The 22,007-nt window shown below is 43.8% G+C and overlaps 1 protein-coding gene across 1 annotated transcript in view; it reads right to left on the bottom strand.

Moving 5' to 3' along the window:
• The window catches only part of wdr70 (WD repeat domain 70), a 196,605-nt gene that overhangs the window by 57,485 nt on the left and 117,113 nt on the right, over positions 1–22,007 (bottom strand). The window contains exons 12-13 of the mRNA XM_087975431.1: positions 10,069–10,153; positions 2,559–2,697 (exon numbers count right to left, since the gene is read on the bottom strand). Of these exons, the coding sequence (XP_087831557.1) occupies positions 2,559–2,697; positions 10,069–10,153 (224 nt within the window). The remainder of the gene's footprint in view (positions 1–2,558; positions 2,698–10,068; positions 10,154–22,007) is intronic.

Genomic DNA, 22,007 nt, shown 5'->3' with positions numbered 1-22,007 from the left:
GCAGGAGGCTGGAAGAACGCAGCAAGCCAGGGATCATCAGAAGGTGGAGAAGTCAACATTTTGGGTTAACCCTTCTTCAGGACTGCCAGAGACGGGTAAGGTGGTAGGTGAGGACAAGGGAGATATAGCCCTTATTGCATTTGAGGGGGTTAGAGCAGTGGAACGTGGAATGGAGGCAGTGTGGTGGAGGGCTGTCTGGAAGACAGAGAGGGAGAAAGCGCATTATTCAAAATAAGTGGATACCTAGGATGCTTGGGAGTGGAATGTCTCCTCCCCCGAACAGATGCGGTGGAGGTGGAGGAACTGGTAGAACGGGCTGGAGTTCTTGCAGGATACTGGGTGGGAGGAGGTGTAGTCCAGGTAGTTGCGAATGTCTGTGGGCTTATAGTAAATGTCCGTCTGTAGACCATTGCCGGATTTTGAAATGGGGAAGTCATGAAAGGGGAGGGAGGTGTCCAAGTTGGACCAAGTGAATTTGAGGGCGGGGAAGACGTGTGGGTGAAGTTGAACTGCTCCAGCTCAGCCTGGATGTAGGATGTTGTACTGATGTAGTCCTGAAGAAGAGTTACACCTGAAACATTGACGTCTCCGCCTCCTGATGCTGTGTTCTTCCAGCCTCCTGTTTGTCTATCTTGGAATCCAGCTTCTGCAGGTTTTTGTCTCTTAGAAGGAATGAAAGCAACCTTCAAATGGAGATGGGCAAGGGGTCAATGCTCATCTGACTCCTGAGTAGCTGGTGACTGTCATAGCATAGAATGTAGGACAATACAGCGCAGAGCAGGCCTTTCAGTCCTTGACGTTGCACCGACCTGTGAACTCATCTCAGCCCATCCCCCAAACTCTCCCAACATCATCCACATGTTTATCCAAGGACTGTTTAAATGCCCCTAATGTGGCTGAGTTAACTACATTGGCAGACAGGGCATTCCATGCCCTTACCATTCCCTGCATAAAGAACCTGCCTCTGACATCTGTCTTAAATCTATCACCCCTCAATTTACAGCTATGCCTCCTCGTACAAGCAGATGTCTTCATCCTAGGGAAAAGAGTCTCACTGTCCACCCTATCTAATCCTTTGCCCATCTTCTATGTCTCTATTAAATCGCCTCTTAGCCTTACAGACCCAAGTCCCTCAGCTTTTCCTCAGAAAAGCTTCCCTTCAGACCAGACAACCTCTTGGTAAATCTCCTCTGCACCTTTTCCGATGCTTCCACATCCTTCCTGTAATGGGGTGACCAGAATTGTACACAATATTCCAAGTAAGGCCACACGACCATTTTGTATGGATGCAGCATGACATTACGGCTTCGGAACTCAATCCCTCTACCACTAAAACCTAACACACCGTATGCCTTCTTAGCAGCACTATCAACCTGGGTGGTAACTTTTATGGATCTATGTACATGGACTCCAAGATTCCTCTGCACACTACTAAGAATCTTTCTATTGACCCAGTACTCTGCCTTCCTGTTATTCTTCCCAAAGTGAATCACCTCACATTTAGCTGCATTGAATTCCAATTGCCACCTCTCAGCCAGTTCTGCAATTTATCCAGGTCTCCCTGCAACATTCTTCCACACTGTGCACCGCTTTAGTGTCATCCACAATCTTACTAATCCATCCACCTATGTTATGCCTGCGTCTAAGTCATTTATAAAAATGACAAACAGCAGTGGTCCCAAAACAAATCCTTGTGGCACACCACTAGTAACTGGACTCCAGGCTGAATATTTTCCATCAACCACCACTTGCTGCCTTCTTACAGAAAGCCAGTTTCTAATCCAAACTGTTAAATCACCCTTAATCCCATGCTTCTGCATTTTCTCTAACAGCCTACCATGTGGAACCTTATCAAAGGCTTTACTGAAGTCCATGTGCACCACGTCAACTGCCCTACCCTCATCGACATGCTTGGTCACCTTCTCAAAAAACTCTATTGATGGCCAGCCCCCAAAATAAGGTATGTCAATAGGGTCAGGAGAGAAGGGAGGGGCAAGACCATTTCAGGAGATGGGACACATCAGCCTGAGGGAAGAACAATGACAATTCGCACCAAGATCACCAAAGAATACAAGGAATGTGACACCACTGGGACATAGATCTAGACTGATTTTATCCTCCATTCTACAGAATGGTTCCAGAATCTGGAAAGCATTCTCATTGTCAAGGATCATAAAGGACCTTTCTTTGCCTAATTAATTAATGTTCCACATCGAAACTGCTGCTTCTCATAGGCTACCAGCAATAAATCGTCATCTGCCTATATTAGATACGTGTGATCACGAACCCCCCCCTAAAATCAACACAATTATCCTTTGGATACTTCCTTTATCAATGGATTATAGCAATTTCCCAGTTACAAATGTTTGGTCACCAGCTTCCAGCTGCCAGCATCATGCGACCCTGCTTTCTGAATAGATTTGTGACATTTACCTCTCAGACTGGGAGTGCAGCAGAGCAGGGATGAATGCAGGGAATAACATAAGCTCAGATATCACAAAGTCCTCTCGGCTCCCTTTGGGAACTATGAAAGATAAATTATTAAATAGTTGACTCACTGCATCAGTGACCTCAATCTCATACAATTTTTGAAATGTCTCTCTGTCAAAGAACAGCAGCTTTCCGTTCTCCTGTCCTCTCTTCACTGATGTTCCAGTTACCAGCAGCTTATCATCCGGGCTGAAGCAGCAATCCGTCCTGAAGGAGAGAACAATAACATTGTGGAAGGCTCATTCCTCACCAAGTCTACAAGGCAAACATAAAGCATTCATACTGAGCCTTGACATAAAAGTCACAAAGCATTTCACAAAGTATTATGAAGCAAATTTGATAATGTGACAACTAAGGTAGGATGAGAGCAGATTGCTAAAATCTTAGGCTTTTAAGGGGAACCTTAATAGAGTCAAAGAGATGTACAGCACGGAAACAGACCCTTCGGTCCAACCCATCCATGCCGACCAGATCTCCCAACCCAATCTAGTCCCACCTGCCAGCACCCGGCCCATATCCCTCTAAACCCTTCCTATTCATATACATACCACCCTCTGCATGAAAACGTTGACCCTTAGATCTCTTTTATATCTTTCCCCTCTCACCCTAAACCCATGCCCTCTAGTTCTGGACTCCCCGAACCCAGGGAAAAGACTTTATCTATATATCCTATCCATGCCCCTCATAATTTTGTAAGCCTCTATAAGGTCACCCCTCAGCCTCCGACGCTCCAGGGAAAACAGCCCCAGCCTGTTCAGGCTCACCATTTAGGAAGATGGGACACATCAGCCTGAGGGAAGAACAATGATGGTTCGCACCAAGATCACCAAAGATTACAAGGAATGTGAGACCATTAAGTGTATAAGTCCTGCTAAGATTTGCTTCCCCAAAACGCAGCACCTCACATTTAACTGAATTAAACTCCATCTGCCACTTCTCAGCCCATTGGCCCATCCAGTCCAGATTCTGTTGTAATCTGAGGTAACCCTCTTCACTGTCCACTACACCTCCAATTTTGGTGTCATCTGCAAACTTACTAATTGTACCTCTTATGCTCGCATCCAAATCATTTATGTAAATGACAAAAAATACGAGGACCCAGCACCAATCCTTGTGGCACTCCACTGGTCACAGGCCTCCAGTCTGAAAAACAACCCTCCACCACCACCCTCTGTCTTCTACCTTTGAGCCAGTTCTGTATCCAAATGGCTAGTTCTCCCTGCATTCCGTGAAATCCTAACCTTGCTAATCAGTCTCCCATGGAGAATGGTCCTTAATGAAGGACAAGAGCTTTACAGAAATTGTATGGAGGACTTTCCAGAGCTGAAGGCAATGGTATAGAAATTAAATCAGATAAAAGCAAGATTACTGCAGATGCCAGAATGTGAAATAAAATTAAAGTGCTGGAGAAAACTCAGCAGCTCTGGCAACACCTGTGACTGAAAACAGAGTTCATGTCTTGAGTACAATATGACTTCCTCAGAACTAGAGGAGTACAAAATCTTTGAGGGTTTTGAAGCTCGGGAGAAATTTGGAGACCATTAGACACTGGAGCAGAAGTAGACCATTCAACCCATTGTGTCTGTTCTGCCATTTAATGAGATCACAGCTGATCTGATAATGTTCTCATCATAATGCTTGATTCTCTTGCTGATTGAAAAACATACTGTCTATGGATACTCAATCACTCTTAAATATACTCAGTGAGCCATTCTCAACACATAGAGCATAACAGCACAGAACACGATGTTGTGCTGAACACTTGTCCTAGCTTAAGCACCCATCCATGTACCTATCCAATTGCCGCTTAAAGGTCACCAAAGATTCTGCCTCTGCCACTCCCACAGGCAGCGCATTCCATGCCCCCACCACTCTCTGGGTAAAGAACCTACCCCTGACATCTCCCCTATACCTTCCACCCTTCACCTTAAATTTATGTCCCCTTGTAACACTCTGTTGTACCCGGGGAAAAAGTTTCTGACTGTCTACTCTATCTATTCCCCTGATCATCTTATAAACCTCTAACAGCTCATCCTTCGCTGTTCCAACGAGAAAAGGCCTAGCACTCTCAACCTATCCTCATATGACCTATTCTCCATTCCAGGCAACATCCTGGTAAATCTCCTCTGCACCCTCTCCAAAGCTTCTACATCTTTCCTAAAGTGAGGCGACCAGAACTGCACACAGTACTCCAAATGTGGCCTTACCAAGGTCCTATACAGTTGCAACATCACCTCACGACTCTTGAATTCAATCCCTCTGCTAATGAACGCTAATACACCATAGGCCTTCTTACAAGCTCTATCCACCTGAGTGGCAACTTTCATAGAGCTATGAACATAGACCCAAGATCCCTCTGCTTCTCCACCTTGCTAAGAACCCTACCTGAATTGCTGTGCTCTTCCAGCACCACTCATCGTTAACCCTATACCGTTAACCCTGTATTCCGCATTCTTATTTGTCCTTCCAAAATGGACAACCTCACACTTGACAGGGTTGAACTCCATCTGCCACTCCTCAGCCCAGCTCTACATCATATCTAAGTCCCTTTGCAGCCGACAACAGCCCTCCTCACTATCCACAACTCCACCAATCTACGTATCGTCTGCAAATTTACTGACCCACCCTTCGACTCCCTCTTCCAAATCATTAATAAAAGTTACAAACAGCACAGGACCCAGAACTGATCCCTGCAGAACTCCACTTGTAACTGGGCTCCTGGCTAAATATTTATCATCTACCACCACTCTCTGACTTTGACCGGTTAGCCAGTTCTCTATCCAACTGGCCAAATTTCCCTCAATCCCATGCCTCCTGACTTTCCGCATAAGCCTACCATGGGGAACCTTATCAAATGCCTTACTAAAATCCATGTACACTACATCCACTGCTCTACCCTCATCCACATGCTTGGTCACCTCCTCAAAGAATTCAATAAGACTTGTAAGGCAAGACCTACCCCTCACAAATCCATGCTGGCTGTCCCTAATCAAGCAGTGCCTTTCCAAATACTTATAAATCCTATCCCTCAGTACCCTTTCCATTACTTTACCTACCACCGAAGTAAGACTAACTGGCCTGTAATTCCCGGGGTTGTCCCTATTCCCTTTTTTGAACAGGGGCACAACATTCGCCACTCTCCAGTCCCCTGGTACCACCCCCGTTGACAGTGAAGACGAAAAGATCATTGCCAACGGTTCTGCAATTTCCTCTCTTGCTTCCCACATAATCCTAGGATATTTCCCGTCAGGCTCGGGGGACCTGTCTATCCTCAAGTTTTTCAAAATGCCCAACACATCTTCCTTCCTAACAAGTATCTCCTCTCGCTTACCAGTCCGTTTCATACTCTCCTCTTCAACAATACGGTCCCTCTCATTTGTAAATACTGAAGAAAAGTACTCATTCAAGACCTCTCCTAATTCTTCCGACTCAATACACAGTCTCCCACTACTGTCCTTGATTGGACCTACCCTTGTTCTCGTCATTCTCATGTTTCTCACAGACGCATAAAAGACCTTAGGGTTATCCTTGATCCTACTTGCCAAAGATTTTTCATGCCCTCTCTTAGCTCTCCTAATCCCTTTCTTCAGGTCCCTTCTGGCTATCCTGTATCCCTCCACTGCTCTGTCTGAACCCTGTTTCCTCAACCTTATGTAAGCCTCCTTCTTCCTCCTTGCAAGACATTCAACCTCCCTCGTCAACCAAGGTTCCCTCACATGACCATCTCTTTCCTGCCTGACAGGTACATACATATCAAAGACACGTCGCATCTGTTCCTTGAAAAAGTTCCACATTTCAATGACATCCTTCCCTGACAGCCTATGCTCCCAATTTATGCTCCTCAGATCCTGTCTTGCAGCATCGTATTTACCCTTCCCCCAATTGTAAAACCTACCCTGTTGCACGCACCTATCTCTCTCCATAACCAAGGTGAAAGTCACAGAATTGTGGTCACCATCACCAAAATGCTCACCCACTAACAAGCCCATCACTTGTCCCGGTTCGTTACCAAGTACCAAATCCAATATGGCCTCCCCTCTGGTCGGACAATCTACATACTGAGTTAGAAAAGCTTCCTGGACACACTGCACAAACACCGCCCCGTTCAATCTACTTGATCTAAAGAGCTTCCAATCAATATGTGGGAAGTTGAAATCGCCCATGACTACTACTCTGTGGCTTCTGCACCTTTCCAAAATCTGTTTCCCAATCTGTTTCTCCACATCTCTGCTGCTATTGGGGGGCCTATAGTAAACACCCAACAAGATGACTGCTTCTTTCTTATTTCTGACTTCAGCCCATACTACCTCCAAAGGCAGGTCCCCCTTGAACTGCCTTTCTGCAGCCGTTATACCATTTCTAATTAGCAACGCCACCCTCCCTCCTTTTTTACCACCCTCCTTAATCTTACTGAAACATCTGTAACCAGGAACCTCCAACAACCATTCCTGTCCCTCTTTTATCCACATTTCCGTGATGGCCACAACATCATAGTCCCAAGTAACGACCCACGTCTTAAGTTCACCCACCTTATTTCTGATACTCCTTGCGTTGAAGTATACACACTTGAGCCCATCTCTGTGACCGCAAGTATTCCCTGTCAGTGCTACCTTCTCCACAGCCTCCCTACATTCTTGGACATCCTGAAAAACAGCTAACCTACTTGCTGGACTACAAGTCCGGATGCCATCCCCCTGCCAAATTAGTTTAAACCCCCCCCCCCGAAGAATGCTAGCAAACCTACCCCTCAGGATATTGGTGCCCTTCTGGTTCACCCTTTAAACAATTCCAGATTTTAAAAATATTTTTTAAAAATCGAGCAGCACGGTGGCTCAGTGATGTGCACTGCTGCCTCACAGCACCAGGGACCCAAGTTTGATTCCAGCCCCGGGTGACTGTGTGGAGTTTGCACATTCTCCCTGTGTCTGCATGGGTTTCCTTCAGGTGCTCCAGTTTCCTGCACCAATCTAGAGATGTACAGGTTAGGTGAATCGGCCATGCTAAATTACCCATAATGTTCAGGTATGTGTAGGTTAGGTGCATTAGTCAGGGGTAAATATAGGATAGTACGGTAGGGATGTGGATCTGGGTGGGTTACTCTTTGAAGTGTCGGTGTGGCCTTGTTGGGCCGAAGAGTCTGTTTCCACACAATAGGGATTCTATGACTCCACAGATTTGCGAATTTTAAAGGGAAGAAATTTATTTTCATCTCTGTTTTAAATGGGCAGCCCCCTTATTTTGTGATTACACACTCTGGTCCTTGACATTTCCACAAGGGGAAACAATATTTCCACATTTACCCTGTTGGGGCCTCAAAGAATGTTGTAAATCTCAGTCTTCTAAATTCTGAAGACTCTGGATCCAACCTACTTAACCTCATGAGAAAATCCCTCCATACCAGAGAATCAGGCTAGTGAAAATACTCTGGACTGACTCCAATGCTAGCATATCTTTAATGGGAATATAACTGTTCATGGCATTCCAATTGTGGTCTAACTAGTGCCTTGTATTGTCTTAACAAGACCTCCTTATTTCCTTTGAAATAACTTTCCATGGAGCAAGATGGAGCTGGACATGTTTGACTCCTTGCGAGCTCTCGCGTGCATTTCTAAGTTTCCTGTTTCCTACAATCGTTCTAAACTCTTTAAACTAATAGCATGTGTTTAAAAATTACTAATAACTCTCTTTTGCTTTTGCCACTGTTTACCTATTATTTACTATCTTTGCTACTTAACTCTGTGATCTGCCTGTATTGCTCGCAAGACAAAGTTTTTCTCTGTGCCTCGGTACATGTGACAATAAATTCAATTCATGGCCAATAATGCATTTGTCACCCCTGGTTACTACTGAGCTTGGATGCTAGCTTTTTGTGATTCAGGTGCAAGGCCTCCCAAATTTCTTTATGATGTAGCTTTCTGCAGTCTTCCCCATTTAAACATCATTTAGTGCCACTATCCTTCCTGCCAAAACACATGACTTGACATTTTCCCACATTATATTCCACCTGTGAAGTTTTTGGCCACTCACTCAGCCTGGGTTAGGATCTATCCCAGAATGCTGAACGAAGCAAGTGAGGAAATTGCTGGGACCGTGTACGAAATCTTTGTATCCTCTTGAATCACAGAAGAGGTCCCAGAGGACTGGAGAATAGCCAAAGTCCATTTGAATAAGGAGGACACTACGGATAATCCAGAAAATTCCAGACTGATGAGTCAGTGGTACAGAACTTATTCAAGAAGACTCTTCGGGATAGGATTTATTCACTTATTAACAATAGGCAGCATGACTTTGTGCAGGGAAGGCCACAGAACATAGAACAGAACAGCACAGGAATAGGCCTTTCAGCCCTTGATGTTGTGCTGAACATGACGCCAAATTAAACTAATTCCTTCTGCCAGCCCTTGGTCCATATTCACGTGCTTATCTAAAAGCCCTTAAGCACGCCTATCGTATCTGCCTCCACCACCACCCCTGGCAGCATATTGCAGAGTAAAAGTCCTGCCCCTCTCACTTTAACTGCACGTCCCCTAGTTTTAGATATTTCAACTTTGCTAAAATGAAACTAACCGTCAACCTATGCAACTCATAATTTTATACACTTCTATAAGGTCTCCCCTCAGACTCTGCCACTTCAGAGAAAACAACCCAAGACTTTCTAGCCACTGGATGTAGGTTTGCTCGCTGAGCTGTAAGGTTCGTTTTCAGACATTTCATCACCATACGAGTGAGCCTCCAGTGAAGGGCTTTCTATTTGTGAGTTTAGATTTCCTTGGGTTGGTGATGTCATTTCCAGTTCTTTTTCACAGAGGGTATAGATGGGTTTCAAATCCATGTGTTTCTTGATGGCGTTCTGGTTAGAATGCCATGGTTCTGGAAATTCTCTGCATGTCTCTGTTTGTCCTAGGATGGATGTATTGTCCCAGACAAAATGGTGTCCTTCCTCATCTGTATCTAAGGATACTAGTGAGAGTGGGTCATGCCTTTGAAAGAAACTTCAAAGATGAGATCCAGAAACAAATAGTCAGTATTTTGGCCATTTGCTCAGAGCTGAAAGCTTCAGATATCCCTCCTCGAGAACAAGTAGAAGGCAACAAGAAGGGGGGCCAACCTAGACAGCAAGTAGATGACATATTTCAGTGTGGCTACTGATACACGACTGGCCTTGAAAGCAGACTTCTTGAAGAGAGTTGAAATGTGTTGCTGGAAAAGCGTAGCAGGTCAGGCAGCATCCAAGGAGCAGGAGAATCGACATTTCAGGCATGAGCCCTTCTGAAGAAGGTGGTGCTCCTTGGATGCTGCCTGACCTGCTGTGCTTTTCCAGCAACACATTTTCAGCTCTGATCTCCAGCATCTGCAGCCCTCACTTTCTCTCTCTTCTTGATGGGAGTGGCAACAAATGGTAATAATGGCATTTACCCAATGACTAGCTCTTATATTTCCATGTTAGTTTTACATTACTTCTTTACAACAGTGACAAACACTTGAAAAGTACTTGATTCGTTGTAAAGTTCTGGTGGTAAAGAAAGGAACAGTATTGATTAATGTCAGATATTTTTATACAGTGCTGCAGAAACTCACATTGGAAAGATGTTGGGCAGACCCGATGCCACATTCAAAGGATTCCGAAAATTCCTCATATCCCAGGTTTTAATGGTGTCATCTCCTAGAAAACAAATGTAAGCAACATTTTAATCTTAAAAGTTGGTTCTATCAGGGCCACTTCGTCATGACCTCGTTACAGACTTGGCCCAAACATGGTTAAAAGACTGAACCGCAGAGGTGAGCGGAGAGTAACTGCGACATACAATCAACTATGATTGTTAACATTAAGGCAGCATTTAACGGAGACTGCTATAAAGGAGCCCAAGCAAAACTAGAGTCCAGTACTATGGAATAATGAAGGTTAATTAATAATTTTACTGTAAAAGACTTTTGGGGATGAGACACCACAGTATGATTGAAGTTTGCAATACCGTTGAAAGTGAGCAAGTTCAATCTGAAACAAGAGTGTTAAATTTGACTAAGGTAAATTAAGAAAGCATAAGCTTTAATTTGGCTGAGCTGGATTGAGGAAATACATTAAAAGTCTACACTGGCAACGGTCAGTGTTTAAAAAACTATAGCAATTATCATGGCTGACAAAGTTAAGGATTGTAAAGAAGAATTTTTTTTTTAGTCAGATTGTGGTGAGAGAGCTGTGGGGTGGTGGGAGTCAAAAGTGTGGCACTGGAAATATACAGCAGGTCAGGCAACATCTGAGGAGCAGGAGAGTTGACGTTTTGTGCATAAGCTCTTCATCAGGAATGAGAGGGTGGTGGCCAGTTGTTGATGGCAAAGACCTTCTGCTTGACAATTCCTGGGTAGCTGAACAGACTGTAGCTGACAACGTTTGGGCAGAATCCTTCGGATCTCCAGAAAGTAAGAAGTTGCCCTTTTATCTGAAGTAAAAACATCTTAAGTTTTAAGAAAGTCTCACCACTTCTGCAAGCTATGGCTTTTAACCTAGGTCAGAGACTTTTCGATCGGTGTGAACCAATCGTTCTCTGCCTCCTGCAACCAAGTGAAAGCATTTGGAGAAGGAAAGTAGTGAAGGAATGTGTTCTAACAAGCTAAAAGGATAATCCCAGCAAACCCTGCAGACAGGGATCACTGAGCCACTTTCCTCGTCTTTCTGTCCATCCCAACAACTCCCTATGTTTGGCGTCTGTCATATAGGAATACAGGACCAAGGAGTAAGAGCAGGCCATTTGTCTCTTCAAGCCTGTACTGCCAATCAATACGATCATGACCGATTCTCTATCACAATGCAATAATCCTGTGTTCTTCTCATACTGCTTGATATCTTTAAAATCTAAAATTATGACTTGTACAAAATTCCACAGGATCACCACTATCTGAGTGAGACAATATTCCCTCATCTCAGTCCTAAATGGTCTCCCTCATATCCTGAGACTGTGTTCCTGAGTTCTGGACTACAGAAACAGAAAAAAACGTCCTCCCTGCATTGAGTCTGTCCAGTGCTGTTAGAATTGTGTGTGTTGCATTCAGATCCCCTTACATCTTCCTAAACTTTAGTGAATACAAGCCCAGTCAAACCAATCTCTCAGATACCTTTTCCTAAGTTGAAGATAAATACTGGACTCAAAACATTAACTTTACTTTTCTCTCCACAGATGCTGCCAGATGCGGCTTTCTCCAGCAAATTTTATGTTTATTTAGATTTTTTTTTAGATTGCATTAGATTAGATTACATTACAGTGTGGAAACAGGCCCTTCGACCCAACAAGTCCACACCGACCCGCCGAAGCGTAACCCCCCATACCCCTACATTTACCCCTTACCTAACATTACGGGCAATTTAGCATGGCCAATTCACCTGACCTGCACATCTTTGGACTGTGGGAGGAAACCGGAGCACCCGGAGGAAACCCACGCAGACATGGGGAGAACGTGCAAACTCCACACAGTCAGTCGCCTGGTATACAAGGACCTCCAGATCCCCTTACACATCCATTCTTCATGGTACATCATTTAAATAATACTCTTGATTATTGTTTTTCACACCAAAGTGTATAAGTTCACATTTAACAACAACGTATTGCATCTGCCATCTGTTAATCCACTCGCTCAACCTGTCTAAATCCCCTTGATACCTCCTTGCTTCCTGCTCACAGCTCAAAATGCCACCAAATTTTATGTCAGCAGCAAATGTTGCATTTGGTCCCCACATTAGATGATTTCTACACATCGTGAACAAGGGGGTTAAAGCCTGTGACTTGGAAAAAGACCCATTTATTCCCACACTCAGTTTCCTGAATATCAACTAATTCTCATTTCATACCATTGCCCCCATTCCATGTACTTTGTTATCTACTAACCCTCTCTTGGGGACCTTATCAAAGACTTTCTGAAACTCCAAAAACACCAAATCCACTGGCTCTCCTTTATCTTTTCTACTTATCACATCCTCAAAAAACTTCAGTAGATGTATTGAGCAAGTTTTGTCTTCCATAAATCCATGCTGGCTTTGTCCAAACTTGTGCTTTCCAAGTGTTCTGTTATCATGTCTGTTACAACAGAATCTAGCATTTGCCCCACAATTATGATAGGTTAAGTGGTCTGTAATTGTTTTTCTCTCACTTTGTCTTCAAATAGGTTACATTTTCCACCTTACAATCTGTGGGAGACGACAGAAATTTGGCAGATGACCAACAAAGCATCCAATATTTCCTGTGCCATTTCTTTGAATACTCTGGGATGTAGATGATCAGGTCCTGGGGATTTGTCAGCCATTTTCCCAGCAAAATTTTCTTACTGGTAAATATTTCCTTCAATTGCTCCCTTTGATTGCAAACATTTCTGGCAGATAATTTGTGCCTCCCTTAAGACAACAAAACCGAAGTATGGGTTCAATTCTTCTGCCATTTCTTCATTCCTCATCACAATTTTCAAGACTGCAATGAGCTGACATGTGTCTTTACTAATCCTTTCTCCTCATGTATTTATTGAAGGTTTTATGGTCAGTTTCCAAGTTAGCTGTGTGACACGAGAGAAAAACTGCAAGCTTATTGTCAAGAAACTGCAATTACATTTGTAGACAAATTGCCATAAGTTAGAAAAATGTATATTTTAAAAACAAGTATCTGTACTTGGATCTAACTGGGAAAGTTCAGGCCAATATAATAAGGTAATAAAACTAACCTAAGAGAATTAAGACTAATAAATTAAAATGCATTTATTGCAATGCAGGAGGCCTGACAGGTAAGACTGATGAACTCAGGGCATGGTTGGGAACATGGGACTAGGATATCACAGCTATTACAGAAATGTGGCTCAGGCAAGGGCAGGACTGGTAGCCATAGATACCATAGGAGGAAAGAAACTGGGGCAGAAGAGCAGGAGGAATGGCATTTTTGGTTATGGCTAACATTATGGCTGTACTTAGGGAGGACATTCTTGGGAATACATCGAGTCAAGTTATATAGGTGGAGCTGAGAAATAACAAATAACCTTATTGGGATAGTACAATAGGCCTGAAAATGTGTTGCTGGAAAAGCGCAGCAGGTCAGGCAGCATCCAGGGAACAGGAGAATCGACGTTTCGGTATGCCCGAAACGTCGATTCTCCTGTTCCCTGGATGCTGCCTGACCTGCTGCGCTTTTCCAGCAACACATTTTCAGCTCTGATCTCCAGCATCTGCAGTCCTCACTTTCTCCTCCTAGTACAATAGGCCCCCTATTCGGCAGCAAGTTGTTGAGAAGCAAATTTGCAAGGAGAACTCAGTGATCTGTAAGAGTAATAGTAAAGGATTTTAACTTTTCAAACATAGACTGGGATTGCCATAGTGTTAAGGGCTTGGATGGAGAAAAATTTGTTAAGTGTGTACAAGAGAATTTTCTTATTTAGTATGAGGATATACCAATTAGAGAAGGAGCAAAGCTTGACCTTCTGTTGGAAAATATGGCAGGGTAAGTGACTGAGGTGTCAGTGCAGGAGCATTTTGGGGCCTGTGATTATAATTCTATTAGTTTTAAAATAGTTGTGGAAAAGGACAGACCTGATCGAAAAGTTCAAGTTCTAATTGGCATAAGGCCAATTATGTTGGTATTGGACGAGAACTTTCAAAAGCTGATTAGAAAAGGCTATTTGCAGATAAACAGGTGGTCGGAAAGTGGGAGACCTTCAAAAATGAGATAACGAGAATCCAGAGACAGTATGTTCGTATTAATGTGAAGGGCAAGGCTGGTAGGTGTGGAGAATGCTGGATGACTGGAGAAATTGAGGCTCTGGTCAAGATAAAGAAGGCAGCAGATGGCAGGTATAGACAACTGGGATCAAGTCAATGCCTCAGGGCATATAATGGCAATAGGAATATACTCAAGAGGGAATTAAAGTGGAGAAAAAGGGGACATGTGATAGGGTTAAGGGTAATCATAAGAGATTCTACAAATACATAAAGACAAAAGAATAAGTAGGAACAGAATATAGTCTTTTATGTGTGGAGCTGAGGAGATAGCTAAGATACTAAATGAGCATTTTGTGTCAGTATTTAGAGTGGAGAAGGATATGGAAGCTGGAGAACGTGGAGAAATAAATAATCATAACTTGAGAAGTGCCCATATTACAGAGGTGGTGGTGCTGGATGTCTTAAAATGCATAAAGGTGGATAAACCCCAGGACCTGATCATGTATACCCCAGAACTTTGTGGGCAGCGAGAGAAATGATTGTTGGGCTCCTTGCTGAGATATTTGTATCATCGATAGCCATGGGTAAGGTGCAGAAGACTAGAGGGTGGCTAATGTGGTGCCATTATTTAGGAAACGTGTATAAAGTTAAAAATCAAACAACAACCAGGTTATAGTCCAACAGGTTTATTTGGAAGCACTAGCTTTTAAAACCCTGTTTCTTCATCAGCCACTTGTTGGAATATAACCTGGTGTTGTATGATTTTTAACTTGATCCACCCCAGACAACACCGGCTCCTCCAAATTAAGAAAAGTGGTAAGGAAAAGCCAGAGAACTATCGACAGTGAGCCTGACATCAGTGATGAGTCAGTTTAGATTAGATTAGATTAGATTACTTAGTGTGGAAACAGGCCCTTCGGCCCAATAAGTCCTCACCGACCCGCTGAAGCGCACCCACCCAGACCCATTCCCCTCCATTTACCTTGCACCTAATACTACGGACAATTTAGCCTGGCCAATTCACCTAACCTGCACATTTTTGGATCGTGGGAGGAAACCGGAGCACCTGGAGGAAACCCACGCAGACACAGGGAGAATGTGCAAACTCCACACAGTCAGTCGCCTGAGGCGGGAATTGAATCCAGGTCTCTGGCAGTGTGAGGCAGCAGTGCTAATCACTGTGCCACCATGCCCACCATTGGAGGGGATGCTGAAGGACAGTATTTACATGTGTTTGGAAAGGCAAGGACTGATTAGGGACAGCCAACATAGCTTTGTACACGGGAAATTGTGTTTCACTAACTTGACTTGAGTTTTTTGATACAGTTATAAAGAAATTTGATGAAGGCAGAATGGTGGACTTGCACATGTACTTCAACAAGGCGTTCAACAATATTCCCCGTGGTAAACTGGTTAGCAAGGTTAGATCACATGGTATTGACGGAGAGATAGCCATCCGAATACAAAATTGACTTGAAGGTAGGAACAGGGGGTGATGGTGGAGGGTTGATTTTCAGACTGGAGCCATGTGACCAGTGGTGTGCCACAAGGATCAGTGCTGGATCTACTGCTTTTTTTCATTCATAAAAATGATTTGGATTTGAATATAGAAGGAATGGTTACAAGTTTGTGGATGAGACCAAAATTTGTTGTGTAGTGGACTGTGAAGAAGGTTACATCAGAATACAACGTGACTGCGATCAGATGGGCCGAGGAGTGGCAGATGGAGTTTAATTTAGATAAATGCGAGATGTTGCATTTTAGTAAGGCATGTTGGGGCAAGGCTTATACACTTAATGGTAATGTCCTGGGGAGTGTTGTCGAACAAAGAGACCTTGGGGTGCAGGTTCGCAGTGCTTGAAAGTGGAGTCACAGGTAGACAAGGTAGTGAAGAAGGCATTTGATACACTTGCCTTTATTTGTCAGTGCAAAGAGTCAAGGAATTGAGATGACAGTTTGCAGTTGTTTCGGACATTGGTTAGGCCACTTTTGGAATAATGTATACTGGGCTCCCTGCTGTGGAAAGATGTTATGAAACTTGAGAGGCTGAAGAAAAGATTTAACAAGAATGTTGCCAGGATTGGAGAATTTGAGCTATAGGGAGAGGCTGAACAGGCTGGGGCTGTTTTCCTCAAGTTCAGAGGCCTGAGGGGTGACCTTAAAGAGGTTTACAAAATTATGAGGGGCATGGATAGGATAAATAGACAAAGTCTTTTCCTTGGGGTCAGGGAGTCCAGAACGAGAGGGTATAGGTTTAGGGCGAGAGGGGAAAGATATAAAAGAAACCCAAGGGGCAACGTTTTCACACAGAGGGTGGTACGTGTATGGAATGAACTGCCAGAGGAAGTGGTGGAGGCTGGTACAATTGCAACATTTAAGAGGCATTTGGATGGGTATATGAATAGGAAGGGTTTGGAGGGATGTGGGCCTGGTGCTGGCAGGTGGGACTAGATGGGTTGGGATATCTGGTCGGCATGGACGGGTTGGACCGAAGGGTCTGTTTCCATGCTGTACATCTCTATGACCAAAGGGTTTGTTTCCCTGTTATATATCTATATGACTCTAAATAAAGTTAAGATTTAAACTAATATCTTCAAAGACTGAAGGCAGGAATTTTGCATTGCAGTTGGAGTGTTTGGAATGTGGTAAGGTCCCCAGCAGAATGAGCATTCTTCCAAGCTTTATTAAAACAGAAGTCATGAAATGCAACGTCCGGGTTATGCTCGTATCACCCAATGGAAAAAGGTCTGGGCACTTCCTGTGTTCCTACCAAGTGTATGTGCAGAAGCTGTGTCCAGCTACATCTACCGCCATTCTGCATTCTGGAGGTGAGTTGTGGATGAATTCACTGCCCAGCATTTTCGATGCTCAGCATGTCATACAAAGTACATTCAGCAATGTGGTCACCCTGAAAATGAAGACTGAACTGGTAGAAAGGGAATGGGTAACCATCAGCAGAGTGAAGGATGACAATTAGTACAGGAGACCTCTGTTGCTGTCCCTTTATAACAGATGTGCTATTCTAGATACTGTTGGGTGAGATGATTTCTCAGGGATGGCAGCAGGACACCCAATGGGATGCTGCTGCACAATATGTGGTTCCTTTGTTCAGGAAAGGCAGCAGGGATAGGCGAGGTAATTGCAGACCAGGTACTTTGATGTCAGCGGTCAGGGAATTATTGGAAAAACCTGTGAGGGACAGGGTTAATCAACCCTTGAAAAGGTAGAGAGTGATCAGGGACAGCCAGCATGGACTTGTTCAAAGAAGATCCTGCCTGGCCATTTTGAGTGTTTTCAAAAGTGATGAAATGCAGCTGAAGAGATTTACATGGACTTCAGTCTGACCTTTAATAAAGTCCCACGTGGAAGACTAATCAAAAAGGTCAGAGATCATGTGATCCAAGGCAAGTTGCCAAACCAGATCCAAAACTGGCTTGTAAATAGGAGACAAAGGGTGATGGTACAGGGTTGTTTTTGCGATTGGAACCCTGTAACCAGCAGGGATTGGTGCTGGGACCCTTGCTGTTTGTTATGCACATTAAAAACTTGGATGTGAATATATAAGGCATCACTAGTAAGATGACATGAAAATTGATGGAGCTGCTGATAGGAGGATGGTCTTAGGCTACAGTCTGATATTGATCAGCCGTAAAATTTTCCAGAGCAATGGCAGATGAAACTTACCTTAAGACGATAAGCAATGGATGTAGGCTATTTGGCCCCTCAAGCCTATTCTGCCATTCAAAATGATAATGGCTAATGCAACACTGTTTTGTCCACTTTCGTGACCTTTCCTCTTAACCCTTGAATCCCCTACTGATCAAGAAACCGTCTATATCAGTCTTAAATATACACAAAGACTCTGTCCCCACAGCTCTCTGTGACAAAGAGTTCCAAAGACTCTGAACCCAAAGAGAAGAAAATCCTTCTTACTCAGCTTTCAATTGGTGCCCTTTTATTGAGACTATGCCCTCTGGTCCTCGACTCTACCATTCTTTCAGCACTCACCCTGTCAAGTCCTTTAAGAATCCTACATGTTTCAATGAGTTCAACACTCATTCTTCTAAACTCCAATGAGCATAGCCCCAACCTATTTAGCCTTTGTTCATAACACAATCTCTCGTTACCAGGCATCATCCTCATGAACCTTGTCTGAACTATCTCCAATGAAATATCTTTGCTTAAATAAGGGAACAAACGCTGCTCACAGTACTCCACCAGCACCTTTTATAATTGCAACAACCTTCCCTACTCATATGCTACAACCTCCTGAAATAAAGGCCAGCACTCCATTAGCTTTCCTGATTTCTTGCTACAGCTGGTGTGCTAACTTCTTGTATTTCATGCACCAGTATCCCAAAGTCCCTTTGTGATGCAGCTTTCCAGAGTTATTCTTTATTTAAATAATGTTCTGTTCTTCAACAACTTTGCAGTTTCTTAGATTGCACTTCATTTGCCAACTTCTTGCCCACTTGATGTATGAATATCCCTCTGTAAATTGTTTGCATCCCTCTCACAATCTTTCTTGCATCCAATTTTTGTGTTGCCTGCATATTTGGCTATATTAAATACACTTCCTTCACTCAAGTCATTAATATATATTGTAATTAAATCTTAATAAGTATGCAGTGATGTATTTTGGAAGGTCTGACGTGAAAAGGATTCAGACAATGAATTGCAGATCCCGAGAGAGCACCGAGGAACAAAATGACCTTGGCAAACTAGTCTTTAAATCCTTGAAGGCATGACCATAGGTGCATGGGGTGGTGAAGCGAACAAATGGAATGTTTGCCTTCATTGGAGTACAGAATATTGGAGCAGAGAAGTTTTGATACAACGTTATAGGACATTGGCTAGACCATAGGTGGAATACTGTGTGCAGTTTAGTTGTTTCTATACTATCAGACAGTCGTGACTGAACTGGAGAAGATGCAGAGCAGATTCACCAGGTTGTTACCTGGGATGAAATTCTATTATTAGGAGAGACAAGATAGGCTGGGTTTGTTTTCCCTGAAAGGAAGCAATGGGGGCTCTGATTTAGATATACTAAATTAAGACAGGCTTAGGTAGGGTAGATCTTGAGAATCATTCACCCATGTCAAATGCATCCATGGCCCATGGGAATGGGTTTAGTTCGAGGAGTATGTGGTTTGAAGGGGATCTGAGAAAAATCATTTTCACCCAGAGTGTGGTAAAAATATGGAATGTGCTGTCTGAGGGGGTGATAGAGGCAGGTATTCTCTCAAGATTTAAGAAACAGCTGGACATGCACTAAAAATGCCAGGCTGTATGGGGCTATGTACCAAGTACAGGTAAATGAGATGAGTACAGTTTGGTGCTGGTCGCTCAGTAAAAACATGGTGGACCAAATAGCCTATTTCTATTCTATGACTCATCTGGAACCGGGCTTTTGTTCACTGTGCAAACGTCCTTTCTCATATTAATCTGCTTAAAAACTTCAATATTCTTGAACTGTATCTGCATCTTCTGTCTCCCAAGTAAAGGCAGTTATAGGGAGAGGTTGGCCAGGCTAGGACTTTATTCCTTGAAGAGTAGAGGAATGAGGGGTGTTAATAATAAAGAGGAGCACAGACAGAATGAATGTATATAGTCTTTTTCTCAGGGGTGGTGAATTGAAAACGAGGGCGCATAGGTTTAAGGTGAGAGGGGAAAGATTTAAGGAGGGCCTGAGGGGCAACATTTTCATGCAGAGAGTGATGAGTATACAGAATGGGCTACCAGACAAAGCTGTTGAGGCAGGTACAATAACAACCTTTGAAAAACATTTGGATATGTACACGGATGGGAAGGATTGAGAGGAATGTGGACCAAATACAGGCAATTGAAACTAGCTGAGTGGGCAGTATGGTCAGCATGGACCAGTTTGGGCCTAAGTGCCCGTTTCCATGTTGTATTACTCTATGCCTCACACAATATCTGCTCAATGTCTTCTGCCTTCATGCACAGACTGGACCAAATAGGCCCTACTCTTTCCCTGGTTATTCTCTTCCCCTTGATATTCTTACAATATATCCTGGGATACTCCCTCATCTTGCCCATCAGCATTTTCTCATGTGCCTTCTTTGCTCTCATAACTGCATTCATAGAATCCACTCCTCACTTTCTGTTAATTTGCTCCCTTTGTACCTGTTATACGTCTCTCTTCTTTCTTTTCAGTCCAAGGGTCTCTGGACTTGCGCTTCTATATTTCACCCCAAAGGGAACTTGTTGGGTCTGTACCTTTCTCAATGCCTCCCACTGTTCCATTGCACAGTTACCCTAAAGTAGCTGTATGCAGTCTGTTTTGGCCAGATCTTGCCTTACTTCCATAAAATCTGCCTTACCCCAAACCAAAATTCTTTCTTGCAGACCATATTTGTCCTTTTCCATAACAAATTTACAATGTAAACAAAAAAAACAATAAACTATGGATTCTGGAAATCTGAAACAAAAATAGAAATTGCTTAAGAAACTCAGTAGGGGGGAGATCCAAGATGGCGGTGACCCATCAAGTCTGAGTCTATAAGTGCAGCTCCCAAGACTTGGGCAAAGTGGGCCACCTGCCTCCACCACACCTACCAAATCATTTAAAATAGTTTTTATTTAATATAATTAGTTGCTCTGTACTAAATTTAAACAGTCTAGTCTCCAGCAAAAATGACCAAGGGGAAAGGTGCCCACAGTTCTCAGCGCACAGGAGCCCCTCCCCCACCCTCCCCAACTGCAGCAGAGGCACCCACAGCCGCCCCAGGGGACTTACCTACGGTGGCGAGCCGCGTGGAAGTAATTTCCAAACTTGACGCAAAGATCGACGCCTTCATCAAAGAGTCCCAGAGCAGATGGAATTCACTCTCGGCCGCGCTACAAAAGCACGACCGAGACATTGAGGAAATCGAGCGCCGAATCGGAGGGGCGGAGCTAGAGGCCGGGGCCTCCGAGACTACCGCAGAACCGGCCATGGTTCTGGTCCGGACTCTTGAACAGCGAGTCCGGACCACAGAAAATCACATCGACGACCTCGATTCTCGAGGTCGTCGAAAAACTATTCGTTTGCTGGGCCTTCCCAAACGGGAAGAGGAAGGCCAGCTTACAGCATTCCTCGAGTAGTGGCTTCCACAGCTGTTAAATCTGGAGGCTGGATCAGGCCAGGAAAGGGTGGAATGGGCCTACCGGATTGCAATGCACAGGCCCGGCTCGAACCAGCTCCCCCGCCCGGTCCTGTTCTGGCTGCAGAGCTACAAGGAGAGGCAGATGATCTTAGAAGTTTCCAGAAACCTTGGGAAAGATCCCCAAGCCATGATTTACAAAGGATCCAAGATTATGCTATTTCAGTACTTCTCCCCAGCTTTGGTCCAAAATAGGAAGGCATTTGACGAAGCAAAGAAGCGTTTAAAGAACTTAAACATCCAGTACTCCCTGCGCTACCCAGCGACGCTACGTTTTAACCATGAAGGGTCCGTGTACAACTTTGGATCGCCGGAGAAGGCCAAGGAATTTCTGGACTCTCTTAGATAAATTATAAGAGTTAGTTCAAGTGGTGAATGACGTTGTTCTGCCCTCCCCCCACCCCGGTTCACCCCTTTTTTTTTTCCTTTTTATTACCTTACTATTTAATATTATCTCCTGGGGGTGGGGAGAGGGGTTTATTTATTTGTTTTTCACTTAGCGATTCCCCCCCATTTCTTTTAATATAGCCGGGTGGTCTAGTTAACGTAGGTGGGGGGAGGTGGTTACCTTATCCTATTTTATCTCTGTCTTTAAGAGCGGGGCTGTTTTCCCCTGCTATTTTGTATTACTATACTTAATTATTATTTGTTGAGACTGTAATTTT

This window comes from Chiloscyllium plagiosum, unplaced genomic scaffold, assembly GCF_037043375.1.
Source record: "Chiloscyllium plagiosum isolate Xiang-an unplaced genomic scaffold, Cpla_swu_hap1 HiC_scaffold_2, whole genome shotgun sequence".
Classification (NCBI taxonomy): Eukaryota; Metazoa; Chordata; class Chondrichthyes; order Orectolobiformes; family Hemiscylliidae; genus Chiloscyllium; species Chiloscyllium plagiosum.
Note: the sequence above shows the minus strand (reverse complement) of the source record. Positions and strands in the feature narration are given on the sequence as shown.